Source organism: Prionailurus viverrinus, chromosome A2 (genome assembly GCF_022837055.1).
Source record: "Prionailurus viverrinus isolate Anna chromosome A2, UM_Priviv_1.0, whole genome shotgun sequence".
Taxonomy (NCBI): Eukaryota; Metazoa; Chordata; class Mammalia; order Carnivora; family Felidae; genus Prionailurus; species Prionailurus viverrinus.
The window spans coordinates 1,788,229-1,800,980 of record NC_062562.1 but is presented as its reverse complement, the minus strand read 5'-3'; the positions used below and the strand labels follow the sequence as shown (position 1 = coordinate 1,800,980).

General features: G+C 63.1%; 1 protein-coding gene across 5 annotated transcripts; it reads left to right on the top strand.

The window, feature by feature from the left end:
* The first annotated feature begins 2,981 nt into the window (after positions 1 to 2,981).
* On the top strand, positions 2,982 to 10,270 carry MATK (megakaryocyte-associated tyrosine kinase). Of its 5 annotated transcripts, none has more exons than XM_047851049.1 (14): positions 3,417 to 3,627; positions 4,101 to 4,211; positions 4,955 to 5,014; positions 5,325 to 5,438; positions 5,550 to 5,665; positions 5,752 to 5,971; positions 6,418 to 6,511; positions 7,817 to 7,882; positions 8,593 to 8,692; positions 8,771 to 8,846; positions 8,923 to 9,017; positions 9,174 to 9,369; positions 9,656 to 9,742; positions 9,836 to 10,270. In XM_047851049.1, exons 2-14 carry the CDS (start codon positions 4,206 to 4,208, stop codon positions 10,073 to 10,075), a joined length of 1,470 nt encoding a protein of 489 aa, XP_047707005.1. In that variant the 5' UTR covers positions 3,417 to 3,627; positions 4,101 to 4,205; the 3' UTR covers positions 10,076 to 10,270. The 5 variants fall into 5 exon arrangements, with proteins under 5 accessions (XP_047707010.1, XP_047707005.1, XP_047707008.1 ...); XM_047851052.1 differs by having other exon boundaries at positions 3,418 to 3,627; positions 8,944 to 9,017; XM_047851050.1 differs by having other exon boundaries at positions 3,421 to 3,627; positions 8,771 to 8,855; positions 8,944 to 9,017.
* Positions 10,271 to 12,752: the final 2,482 nt, after the last annotated feature.

Genomic DNA, 12,752 nt, shown 5'->3' with positions numbered 1-12,752 from the left:
GGCCCCTGCTGTAAAGACTACATTTCCCAGCTTCCCCTGCTACTGAATTTGGCCATGTGGCTAAGTTCCACCCAATGGAATAGAGCAAAGCTGTCACGTGCATCTTCCAAGAAGAGCCCTTGAAGGGAAGAGGTGTACCTTTCCCTGCCAACTTCCCGCTTCCTGTTGGCTGGAATGCACATGGGAGGGCTGGAGCTTCAGCAGCCATGTTAGCTCAAGAGGTGACAGTTCATGTGCGGAGAAAGGCAGAGCAACAAGATGGCAGGAGCCTCGGTTCCTGACACTGCCCAGGAGTACATCCCTCAGAGATTAATTTCTATCTACTTCAAGCCTCCAGCACCCGTGTTCTTCCACCCTGTGTAGCCAGTCCCGATTCAAACTGATGCATTACGTAAGGTGCATGTCCTATGACTCCCCTTGTTCGCCGCCTACATCGATTTTCATCCATATTAGTACAGAATTAAGAAATGTGCCCTGCCTTTGAGAAGTTTACAACCCCACTGACTGAGTCCGCAGGCCTGACTTACAGCCCCAGCCAGCTGCGCGACCATAGACCAGTAGCTTGGCCTCTCTGGAACTCAGGATGGGCCCCCAAACCACCAGGAGTTTGGAGAACAGGGGCTTCTGCAAATTGCAACAGCCAACAAAGGAGAGAGGTAGGACGCGAAAAACGGTGAGATTTGAATAAACAAGGAAGGGCCTTCAGGAGGGAAAGCGGGTGGGACCTCAGGGTTCCTCTGTTGCACGTGTCGGAAGACGGCACCACCGGACCCAGTGGATGGACGGGAGATCTATCAGACCTTGGAAGGGTGCACCCAGGAGCTCCCACTTCTAGCCGGGTTTAGGGCAATCTAACCTGACTCGCCGATTCCACGTCCTGGAGTACGTTCACTTCAACGCCCACCTTCCTGCCCTATTTTCAGTATTAGGAATCCTTTTGCTCGCAAGTGGCAGAACCCCCCTGCGGGAGCAGCCGAAAAAAGCAGAGTGGTTTCCAACACTAGTCATAGCGTGAACTCGAGGCACGGCTGGATCCGAGGATTTGAATTCCTCCTTCAGGATTCAGCCTCTGCTTTCTCTGCACTGGCCTCCTTCCCAGGCAGGCTCACGGGGCTCAGTCACCAAGGCCAGGTCCACACCCATCACTCGGTGAGACAAGAAAGCTGGTGCCTCCGGCGAGGGGTCTTTTCGGGGCATAGAAGCAGGGTTTTGCTCTGAGAAGGTGGGTGCATCCTAAAAATGGTGCCAGTCGAGATAGGTGTGAGCTGGAGATGCCAACAGGACAAAGGGGAAGGGCATTCTGGGCAGAAGGAGGTGCCAGACTGCTGGGTGCTTTGTGGGAGCAGGAGGGGAGGCCGGGGAGGCCCGTTGGGAGCTGAACGTGAAGAGCTCCGAATGCCACGCTGAGCGTTTTCGGCAGTGGGGAGCTATGGGAGGATTTAGCGCGGGGGAGGGCTACAGTCACATTTTCATCCTTAGCCATGCAGGGGAAGGTGAATGGTGGTAGGTAGCAAGGGGGAAAACTGGAGGCAGCTGGGAAGTCAGGGAGGGGCTTCTGTGTCGCCAGCCTGTACCAGGCGGGGTGGCCTGGCGCGTCAGAGAATTTCTGGAATCAAGCTCGACAGGACTGAAACACGGAGGGTGAGGAGCCCGGGACTGGGTAATTCTGAGGCCCGGCTGGCTTCAGACTAGTCGAGGGAAAGGGCAAGATCCCCCCCCCCCACCCCCAGCTCCTGGCAGGAGGAGGAAATACTGGCAATGCCACCCCGGGGACTGAAAGACCCCTCTAGCCTTTGAGATTCCAAGTGGCCAATTCGTGAATGTCTTTAGGGTTGGGGAGTTGACCCCTCCTATAGCTCTGACCGAAATACGCCCCGGGCTCAAAGCCTATCTCCCTAAAGTCAGGTGCAGCTCAGTGCCCCATATGCTGGGGGGGGGGGGGGCCTGCACCCCCGGCTAGCCCTTGGAGATTTGGGAACCTGGCACTATCTACTTAAGCCCGTCCCTCTCCAGTCTCAGCACCTTTGGCTCCTCTGAGCGCCTCTGGAGTTCGGGACAAGATCCCTGGGGTCCTGGGGAGGATGAAAGCATTACCCAGACAGTATTGTCACGGAGGGAGCAAGCCAGCCCCTTTCACATCTCTTCCCACCCCTCTGACTGCATCAAGCAGCAAGTCTCCCTGGGGAGCTAGGGCCCCTTAGAGTCTTGTACGTGGGCTCACGTCCCTGCTGAGCAAAGGGAAGGCAGGCCTCCATCACGGGGCCTCCGGCTCAGTCTCTGGTCTGCATCTAACGCTGGGCTGCTGGGCTTCCTGTGGCTATTTTGATGTGTTTCTATTTCAGGCAAGTGATGATGGTTTGCCATATATGGTGGCCCCAGGACCCAACTGAATGCTGGCTGCAGGGTCTCCAGCCCCGGGTCCACAGCAGGGCCTGTGCCTGTTGCTGGTTGCAGGGTCCCCTTCTGGAACTTTCCCCCTTGGACCTCTTCTCTCCGGTGTAACACCAAAGGATGGATGGTGCCATTGGTATCATGTCACCTCTCGGTGCTGTGTGAACAGCTGTTGACTCTAGGACCTCAATACATAGAAGTTCCCAGTTGTGGCTCCACAATAGGGAAGTTTTGTGACTCCGTAAGTGGGCGTCCGTTCCCAAAAGCCTTCTGGGGTGACAAGATTACATACAGGACCCGGGATGCTCCTCCCTGGGCATCCTGGCTCACCGCCCTCCTAGGACCAGCTCTGTCCTTGCCAAGCGGACTCCTCCATCGGAAGCAGAGCCATGGCCCGAGCCCCCGCCCAGACCCCAGTGCCTCGGGCCTCAAACGCTCGTCTGTTTTCTGAGGTTGAAGCCGCCGGACCCGCAGAGAAGGAAGCCCAGGCAGGCTGGCTTGGCCCGGGCCGGGCTTCACTGTCCCCTCCGCCAGGAGGCCTCCGGTCCCACGTGATTTTTTTTTTTTTTTTTTCTCTAGCCCCAGTTTCCCCTTAATATCGATGATGATCGTAACGACACCGATAACCGTTGACATTTTTGAGCACTTTGCGCCAGGCGCCAAGAATCCTCCGGGCAGAGGAGGTGAGTGAGGGCGCTGGAATCGCGGAGTCAGGAGGGTCCAGTACACAGCCTGGGCGCTGCGGCTTGCTTATCTCCGCAAACGGGCAGCTCACTCTCCCCGTCCCCCCGCCCCCCACGCGCCCCCGCCCCGCGCGCGGCACCCGCTCCAAGGCCTCTGTTTCCCAGGGTGGGCGGGGTGCGCGGCCGAGACACCACGCCAGGGCGCGCGACGTGGAGCAGGCGAGCGCCCCGGGCCCCCCGCCCGGGCCGTGCGGGAGGCGCCGGGGGCCGCAGGGGCGGGGCGGGGAGGGGCCGGCGGCGGCGGCGGCGGCGGCGGCGGCGGCGGCGCGCGGAGCAGACCGCAGTGCGGCCGGCGCTAGGACCTGCGGGGGCTTCCCGGGCCGCGGCGCCTCCCGCTCCCCCGCTCCCCCCAGCCCTCCCCCCCCCAAAATGAGGAAACGGAGCAACTTGTTCCAAGTTGTGCAGCCAGGGCTGCCTTGGGGTGCCCAGCCAGCGCTCGGGGGCCCTCCTGGGTGTGGGCGCGGGGCGCGGCTCGGGGGCGCCCCCTGAGCAGGTGAGCCCGGTGGCGGGGGTAAGGGGAGAGACCTTGGGGCAGTGGCGGTGTGTGGGGGGGACCCCGAGGGCCCCGGGGGCGTCCCGGGCGTGCGCTGGAGCAGCCGGTGTGAGCGCCAGTGTGCGCGGCCGGCGTGCGCGGCCGGTACGCGGCTGGGGTAGCGGGTGGTTAGAGGCGATCGGGCGCGGGGTGGGGGGTATTTTTCTGGGTGCGAGTGTGCGCGTCTGCAGGCTCCCGGGTGTGTGTATCCGCGCGTCCACGTGGAGGGATGTTCGCGTGTGGCCGAGATGCGTGTGCGCGGCCCTGCGTGTAGCTCGTGTAGCTCCGGGTGCCCTGGCGGCCCCGCGTCTGGCGCCCAGGTGTTCAAGTGCGGGTCCGTGTGTGTGTTGGGGGAGACAGGCACACACATCTCTGGATGTCGGAGAGGCTGTTCGTGTGTGCACATGTGTAGACGTGTGCACACCTGTCTCTAGGTGAACGTGCCTTTGCTTGCACACCCGCGTGCCCGTGGGTCCCTGTGTCCACCTGTGTCCAAGCCCCATGTGTTTCTGTGTGTGCTCGTGTGTACATGGATCAGTATGCGTGTGAGTACACAGGGGGCTGGGGATTTACGGGGGGCAGTACTGGAGAGGCAGAGGTTCATCTCCCAACCGTCCCCACGGCCCACTCACCTGCTGTGGGGTCCGGGGGAGAAAAGCCCTCCCCCCGCAGCAGCAAGAGACCGTGTGTCTGTCCTAGGTTGGCGTTGGGATTGGTGGGGGATCAGAGAGGCTCAGCCCATGGCCAGAGGGGCCCAGGAGGGCTGCATGCCCCCTGCCCTACCCCCCCCCCCCCACCGTCCCGGCCCCACCCTAGGGTCAGGGATAGTGGGGAATGACCTTGAATCATCCTCTGGTTCCTTGCTCTGCCCCTGCCCCTGCCCACTTACCAGAAAAGAGGAAGAACCAAGCTCAGTTAGGCGGCACCGTGTTCCCCACCCACTGAGTGACTGCTGGGGGCTGAGCCAGGCACTTCCCCCCTCCCCACCATATGGCCCCTTGCTCTGTGCCCACCCTGTGCCTCCGTTTCCCTTTCGGGACCGTGGCGAGGCTACATTCTGTGGTTTCCTCGCTGATGTTTCATGGCTGCAACTTTACAAGGAATTCCTGTGGATAAAGACCACCTCCCCAAAGGGGCTTAGGGAGCCATCACCCGGGACCCCCTATGGGGAAGCCCTCCCCCTGTCGCCTCCATCTGGCCCCGGCTGGAAGTGGTTCGTTAGCAATGGCCCCGGGCCCCAGCCTGGCTCCAGTCTGGGCTCTCCAGCTGGTCTCTGCCCCTCACCCAGGTGAGCCCCCGCTTCCTCCGTGCCTGGCGCCCCACGTTCGTCTCAGCCAGGATGCCAACGGTGAGTACCCCCACCCCGGGCTGCCTGTGTCTCGTCCCGCGCCCTGCTCAGTCCACACCCATGGGACCTCAGCGCCGTGTCGGGGGCTGTACTCTGACCGTGTCCCCTTCAGCCGGTGCTGCATTTCTGTCACCTCTTCTTCCCGATCTTCTGCCTTCGTAGAAGCAGATGTTTCTATCCTGGCTGCTCCCCCTTTCTTTTGTGTTGTTCTTTCTGCTTCTGCCTGGCTGTCTTTTGCCCAGTTTCCATTTCTTCTTCACCCCTGGCATCTCTCATGCCCTTTTGCCCCCCGCGCCCCCCCCCCCCACAGAGGCGCTGGGCCCCAGGCACCCAATGCATCACCAAGTGTGAGCACACACGCCCCAAGCCAGGAGAGCTGGCCTTCCACAAGGGCGACGTGGTCACCATCCTGGAGGCCTGTGAGGTGAGTGGTGGCCCGGGGGCCTGGCGGTGCTTGGGGAGGTGTGCCTCTGCAGGACCTCCCCCCCCCCCCCCCCCCCCCGCAGACACCGACCCCTGGCTCCCTCCCTGGCAGAGCAAGAGCTGGTACCGTGCCAAGCACCACGCCAGCGGGCAGGAGGGTCTGCTGGCGGCGGGGGCGCTGCGGGAGCGCGAGGCCCTGTCGGCCGACCCCAAGCTCAGCCTCATGCCGTGAGTCGCGGGGCCGCCCCGGGGCGGGGGCCAGGGGCCGGAGGGCCTGGGCGGCCCGGTCCAGCGCGCCCTTCCGCCGGCCGCAGGTGGTTCCACGGGAAGATCTCGGGCCAGGAGGCCGTGCAGCAGCTGCAGCCGCCGGAGGACGGGCTGTTCCTGGTGCGAGAGTCCGCACGGCATCCGGGCGACTACGTGCTGTGCGTGAGCTTCGGCCGCGACGTCATCCACTACCGGGTGCTGCATCGCGACGGCCACCTGACCATCGACGAGGCCGTCTGCTTCTGCAACCTCATGGACATGGTGGAGGTGCGGCCGCCGCCAGGCCCGGGGCCTCCAGAGCCGCGCAGACACCCCAGGCCCTGTCCCATGCCGGCAGTGGGGGGTGGGGCCCGACGCCCAAAGCTGCGTGGGGAGGAGGGGCTGGTCTCCGTGGGCCACCAAGCCCAAGGTGGTCTGAGTCCTCTGGATGCACCCCTGGGGGGGGGGGGCCCTGGGGTGGCTCCTCTAGACCCCTAGGAACCTCCAAGTTGACACTCGTCCAGAGACCACCGCCCCACCTTCCCCAGGATCCTCCTGTTTCCTAGCCTGCATCCTTTCCGTTTCCATGGAAACCAACCCAACTCCTCTGGAGGAAAGGAAACCCCCCTTCTCCCCAGCTCCTGCCCACCCGGTTCAGGGCACAGAATGCAGGGCGTCCCCTCACCGTGGGGCCAGGCTCACGGCTGCCTCTGCCCTGTCCCCCCCCTCCCCAGCATTACAGCAAGGACAAGGGGGCCATCTGCACGAAGCTAGTGAAACCCAAGAGGAAGCAGGGCACCAAGTCGGCAGAGGAGGAGCTGGCCAAAGGTAGGGGCCCCTGCCCTCCCGCACCGGGCCCACGGCCAAGGCCGCTGCACACGAGCGGATTGCGGGACCTGGCACGATGAGCAGAGCACCCGGGGCAGCCCTCGGGGCGGGCAGGAGGGCCCACAGACGCCCAGCAGCCCACATGGGGTGAATTCCCACACTTGCTGCTGCTTCCACGTCTCTGTCCCCCGCCCTGTCACCTGGGCCAGAAGCCTGGGCCTGAGCCTCAAGCCACCACCCACCCACCGGCCGTCCAGCCCCAGCCCTAGATCCTTCCACCAGAGCCCTGCCTCTGTGCCCCCTTCTACCATGAAAATCTACCCATATCTCTCCCTTGCCTTCTAGAACTTTCCCTCATGGCTGAGCTGTCTTCCTGGCCTCATCTACAAGGCCCTTCCTTTTTGTCCCCCGTTTCCCTCCTTGTTTCCTCCCATGCCTCTGTGCTGTTGTGCATTCTTTTCCCTCCCCAAGTACTCTTCCAGCCCCATCTTCATTGAGAAATGACATCCTCAATGCTCAAGGCCCGAAGCAAATGCCACCCCCACCTCCACGGCCACCCCCTTTGAACCTGACGATCATGTCTCTTTGGAAGCATGTCTCTCCCAGGGAAATCTGGACGTCTTGGGGGTGGCCCTCAGGGGAGGCTGGTGTCACCATGCTTGATCGTGGAGTGGGGCTTTGGGGAGGAAGGGGAGGGGGCCTATGGAACCTAGTAGAGAGGAAGGGGGAACGTAGGCAGTTTTGAGACAAGGCGTCAGGGAGGCTGGACTGCAGATGACCACTTAGAGTGCTGGAAGATTCTGGAAGATTCTGGAAGAGTCTCCAACCTTTACCAGAAGATTCCAGGAACTTTGACAGCCTCCCTGTTTGTGGTATCTTTTGCTGTGTGTCCCTGGGTAGCCAGAGATGAAAAGACTCCAAAGGGAAGAACCCATGGGGTATTTGGAGGGACACAGTCTCCAGGTGGAAGAGAGGGCAGCCCCACGGCTGCCCCTGGGGCTCCATGGGGCGTTCCTGGAGAGCGAGGCTGGGGCCTTACCCCACCCGCCCCCAACCCTCGTCAGCTCCTTTCCTCAGGTCGGCCCGAGATGGGCAGGCTCTGTTGCTTTCCAGCACTTGAAAACCAGGACCAGGGGTGGGGTGTCTCACACAAGCCCTCGGGCCGTTGCTAGGCGTAGTGGCCGCCTGAATGTGTGTCCCTGCCGGGGCGCTGTGGGAGACACCACCGGCCTCTCGCCAGGCGGACCCCCCCACGGGAGGGGCTGGTGGAACCCATTCCCCTCTGACCGGGTCTCCACCCCACAGCCGGCTGGTTACTGAACCTACAGCATTTGACGCTGGGTGCGCGGATTGGAGAGGGTGAGTTTGGAGGTAAGTGGGGTCCTGGGTCCGGGGCTGAAGGAAGAGGGGCGGGAGAGATGAATTAATCCACACCCGTGTTAACACCTTGCTGTGTGCCTGTGTCTCCCTCTGTGGCGGGAGGGTGGGTGGGGGGGCGGTGACATCAGCTGTACGGACCAGCACTCCGTGATCGGTGATCGTGCGCAATGCCTTCACATCTCTGGGCCCTGTACTGGGAATGCCATTCCTGGAAGTTGTTGTTCTGGAAGGCTCTGGGGCTTAGATCAGGGGTCGGCCTACCTTCTCTGTAAAGGGCCTGCTTTTCAGGCCAGTCTGTGTCACATCTATTCAGCTCTGCCTTAGTAGCAGGAAAGTTGCTGCAGACACAGGTAAATGAATGGGCCAATAAAACTTTATTTGTGGACACTGAACTGCGAATTTCTTGTCATTTTCATTTGTTGCAAAGTAGTATTTTTCTTGTGAGTTTTTTCAAACGTGAAAAAATGTACAAACCACTCCGAGCTTTGTGAGCCTCGCAAAGGCAGGAGGCAGGCCTGGATTTGGCCCACGAGCTGAAGTTTTTGCAGACCCTACTTAGCTGATTGTCTTTGATCAGCCTGCAGGGGTGAGGGGTTTTCCAGGCCTGGGGACCCACAGCCCTGGCGGTGTGCATGGCGGTCAGTGTGCGTGGGTGTTTCCATCTGCCTGTCCCCGCCCCTGTCCCCCCCCCCTTCCCACAGCGGTCCTGCAGGGTGAGTACCTGGGACAGAAGGTGGCCGTGAAGAACGTCAAGTGCGATGTGACGGCCCAGGCCTTCCTGGACGAGACGGCGGTCATGACGTGAGTCCCGGGTGGGGGGCGGGCCCCCTGGGAGGGAGGGGCCCAGGCGCACCCTCACGGCCCGCCTGCCGCCCCCAGGAAGATCCAGCACAAGAACCTGGTGCGCCTGCTGGGCGTGATCCTGCACCAGGGACTCTACATCGTCATGGAGCACGTGAGCAAGGTGGGGGTGGGGCCCGGCGTGGGATCAGGGTCTGGGGGGGGCACCTGAGCAGCCTCGAGCCGCCCAGGCCCACTTCCCTTCCCCACAGGGCAACCTGGTGAACTTTCTACGGACACGAGGCCGGGCCCTCGTGAGCACGCCCCAGCTACTGCAGTTTTCCTTGTGAGTGGGACTCCCCGGGTGGGGCGGGGAGGGGGCTTTCTAAGGTCAAGGGAAAACTGAGGTGCCAAGTGGGAGGAGCCTGGCCTTGGGAATCTGCGCTCCCGTCACCGAGCACCCCCCAGCCCCGCGCCCCCCCGTGCTCTGCCCCCGGCCCAGGCACGTGGCTGAGGGCATGGAGTACCTGGAGAGCAAGAAGCTGGTGCACCGAGACCTTGCTGCCCGCAACATCCTCATTTCCGAGGACCTGGTGGCCAAGGTCAGTGACTTTGGCCTGGCCAAAGCCGAGCGGAAGGGGCTGGACTCAAGCCGGCTGCCGGTCAAATGGACGGCGCCCGAGGCTCTCAAACACGGGGTGAGCCCCCCTCCACCCTGGGACCCTTCCTCGTGTGGCCCTATCTGGGCCTCAGTGTCCCCATTTCTGAAACAGACTTGGGTTCAGTGCCGAGGGCCAGAACAACAAGGACTCCTTCCCCCACTGAGTCTGAGTTCCGCTCAGTGAGGGGGGAGACTCAGAGGGGTCAGTCTATCGGGAGGAGACCAGAGAGGGAAGGTCAGCCCAGGGGGACTTCCTGGAGGAAGCAGGGGCTGTAACAGAAGCCATTAGGGCTCCCTCCTCACCCTGGTCCTGGGCCCCACAGAAGTTCTCCAGCAAGTCGGATGTCTGGAGTTTCGGGGTGCTTCTTTGGGAGGTTTTCTCATACGGCCGGGCTCCATACCCCAAGATGGTGAGTGGGGTCTGGGGGGAGGCGCTGGGTCCCCTGTGAGTCCGGGGACCATGGCCCTGACCCCAGCCGTGCTGGCGTGCCCTCTGCCCACAGTCGCTGAAGGAGGTGTCAGAGGCCGTGGAGAAGGGGTACCGCATGGAGCCCCCCGAGGGCTGCCCGGGCCCCATTCATGCCCTCATGGGCAGCTGCTGGGAGGCTGAGCCTGCCCGCCGGCCGCCCTTCCGGAAACTGGCAGAGAAGCTGGCCCGGGAGCTGCGCAGCGCGGGGGCCTCGGCCCCGGTGGGGGGCCAGGACACGGACAGTTCCTCCTCGCCCCGAGGCCAGGAGCCCTGACCCTGCCCCGTGGGGCCTCGGGCCCCAGAGGACAGAGTGGAGGGTGTGGGGTCGGGAGAACGGGCCAGGCCCGAGAAGGGTCAGGGCCAGCGAGCTGCTCATGTGGCCCAGGTGGGGGGCTCTGGGCAGCCCGTGGACACCAGGGACCCGGGGAGGCGAGGGATTAGCGCCTCCATAAAGACTGGTTCCAAGGACTGCGGGTGTCTGAGTCTCTCTGCGACCCTTGGCGTCCTTCGCCCCAGGGGTTAACACCAGGGCACCCCCGTCACTCAGCCCAGGGCCATCCACCTACCAGTCGCCTGCCTGCTGAGGCCCCCACAGCCGCCGTTGGGGACACAGATCCCCAGGGGCGGAGCCAGGAGAGCCCCCGGGCATCACAGCCACCCCATGGGCCCACTTGTTACCACCCACGGTCCCCGCTGTGGTCCCCTCACAGCTGCCGTATTCGACCCTTGGGGTCCCCGGCTCAGAGGACCTCGGGAGGCTGCCTGCGGCCACGGAGGGCCACATTCCACACCACATCGTCTGTGCCTCCTCTGCACCAGCCTTTCCCCTCAGGGCGGGCACACGGGAGCCCGGGGAGGGTCCGCCACGGCGGTGCAGCCGCCAGCCTGACCCAGTGACTCCAGAGGAGACTGACGGGAAGATGCAGGGGCGGGGGCTCTGGGCTCACACCCCCAAGTTCCAAGCCTGACACCCCCGGCTGTGTGGCCCTGACCCGCCGTGACGAAGCGTCTTGAACTGAGGACAGACGCTCCAGGGATAGGGGACATTAGTGCTAAACCCGGAGGCTCTGGGCAACCCTCCCCCACCCGTCCCAGCAGCCTCCTCTACGATCAGGCGTCTTTTCGGGGTGATGGGTGGGGGCCTGAAGACTCACACCGGTCAAGGCTCCGTGCACACAGCCGGTGCCCAGTTATTACTGGGACTGTCCGTCACCCCTTCTCATCGATGTTTCCAGCCAGCTTCTAGGATGCCCGGACGGGTCTCCGGCCAGGCTGGGGTGGCCGTCGCCCCAGGACCCCTCAAACCGGAGAGGGCAAACCAGACCAAACACACCCTCCCGCTTTGGCTGACCTACCGCTCTTGAGCACGGCCTGAGCCAGGGACTTCTCCAAGGTCACACTGACCTCCTACGGTGCCCCTCCCTCCCCCCCCCCCCCCCCGAGGTCCCACCCACCCTCCAGCCTCATTTTCCCCACCAGCACCTGAAGGGGCCCAGGGATTTTTCCTGGGGGAGAAATGACGGGTGGGAGGCTGGTGGGGCTGACGGTGGCCTGACCCCCACCTAATCCAGCCGGAGGGGACGCCCGGCCCCGCCCCTCCCCGCCCCTAATCCCGCTCTCTAAGCTGACACAGCGTCTGCACCTCCTGCCGCATCCGCTAAGCCACCAAAGTCCCCTGCGCCTAACTCCCGATCCCTCCTGCAGCCTCTTAACCCACCTGGGGCCAATTAGCTAATTGGGGCCTGAGAACAGAGCAGCTCGTTAGTGATGAGGCAATTAGGGCATTAGGGACCCCCCCCCCCCCCCCCCCCCCGTGCTGCAGGCCTCGTGCCCCTGTCCCCAGGCCCGCCCCACACACGGGGCAGCTGAGCCCAGACAGGCCCCCAGGGAGCCTCGGCCACCCCGGGGCCCGGGCTCACCCGCCTCTCGGGCGCTCGGGCCTGGGTCTCCCGCCTCGCCCCCCAGACAACCTCCGTCCCTCCGTGGCGCTGAATCCACCAGAAGTTGTCTTGGCCTCACCGCTGCCCCTCCCCCCTCCCCCGCCCCGTCTCCCCTCCTCTCGGGCGCTGAGCTCCTTGGGTGGGGGTGGACAAACCAGTCTCAGGGTCTTTCCCCTGGAACCTGCTCCAGCTCTTGGACCACTGCCTCTGGGACAACCTTGTCATCTACCTGTCCCCAAAACTGGGCCCTGGGGAGAGCCGCCTCCTCCCGCTTCCCCCAACTCTCTCCCCCAGGGTTGTTCCCCTCCCCCAACTTCCATCCCCACAGCCAGACCAGGCCTCCCATCTTGCCCCCAAGAGATATTCATCCAAAATGCCATCTGACTGCGTCCCTCCCCTGCTCCACAAACTCCCATGGCTCCCCAGTACCCTCTCCACACACACACTTGGGTCCAGCATTTTAGCCTTGCACTTCATCGCTCTGACTACTTTCCGTGAAAGAGCAGCCCACCCTCTGTCCCCCCTCCCCTCCCCTGCTTGAGTTGTCTCACTAGGCTTAGAACCACCTGACGCTGTATTATGTCTCCTGGTTGGCTATCTCCCCGACTAGCATGTCAGCTCCGAGGTTTGTGTCTGTTTCGTTCACTGCTGTGAACGCTACCTGGCATACTGTAAGCGCTCGACAATGTGTATTGAATGAAGGAAGAACGGACTTCTATTCATTCCCCCAAACCCAGCGAAGTGCCCCCTACTCCCCGGCCGGCTCGGTGTCCGGGGGAGCCGACAGGAACCGCCTTCACTTCACTTCTCGGAACCACGGCTTCCCCAACCCCCGTCAACATCTAACCCCCGCCAACCTCTGTGTCTAAGAGGACCTTTTTCTGGCCCCAGCTGCTGAGAACAGTAACAGTGGGCACTCTTCGAGCACTTCCTGAATGCCACCCACTGTGCAATGCTCTCTGCTTTCATCACCTCGTTGCCCCACCAGGGCAGGTCCTGGTGTCACCGTTC

What these genes read in the sequence shown, in the direction of transcription:
- MATK (XM_047851049.1), top strand. An exon ending in AGAGGAGGAGCTGGCCAAAG is followed by an intron (nt 6,512 to 7,816) that starts GTAGGGGCCCCT and finishes TCCACCCCACAG; the next exon opens with CCGGCTGGTTACTGAACCTA. An exon ending in TCTACATCGTCATGGAGCAC is followed by an intron (nt 8,847 to 8,922) that starts GTGAGCAAGGTG and finishes CGAGCCGCCCAG; the next exon opens with GCCCACTTCCCTTCCCCACA.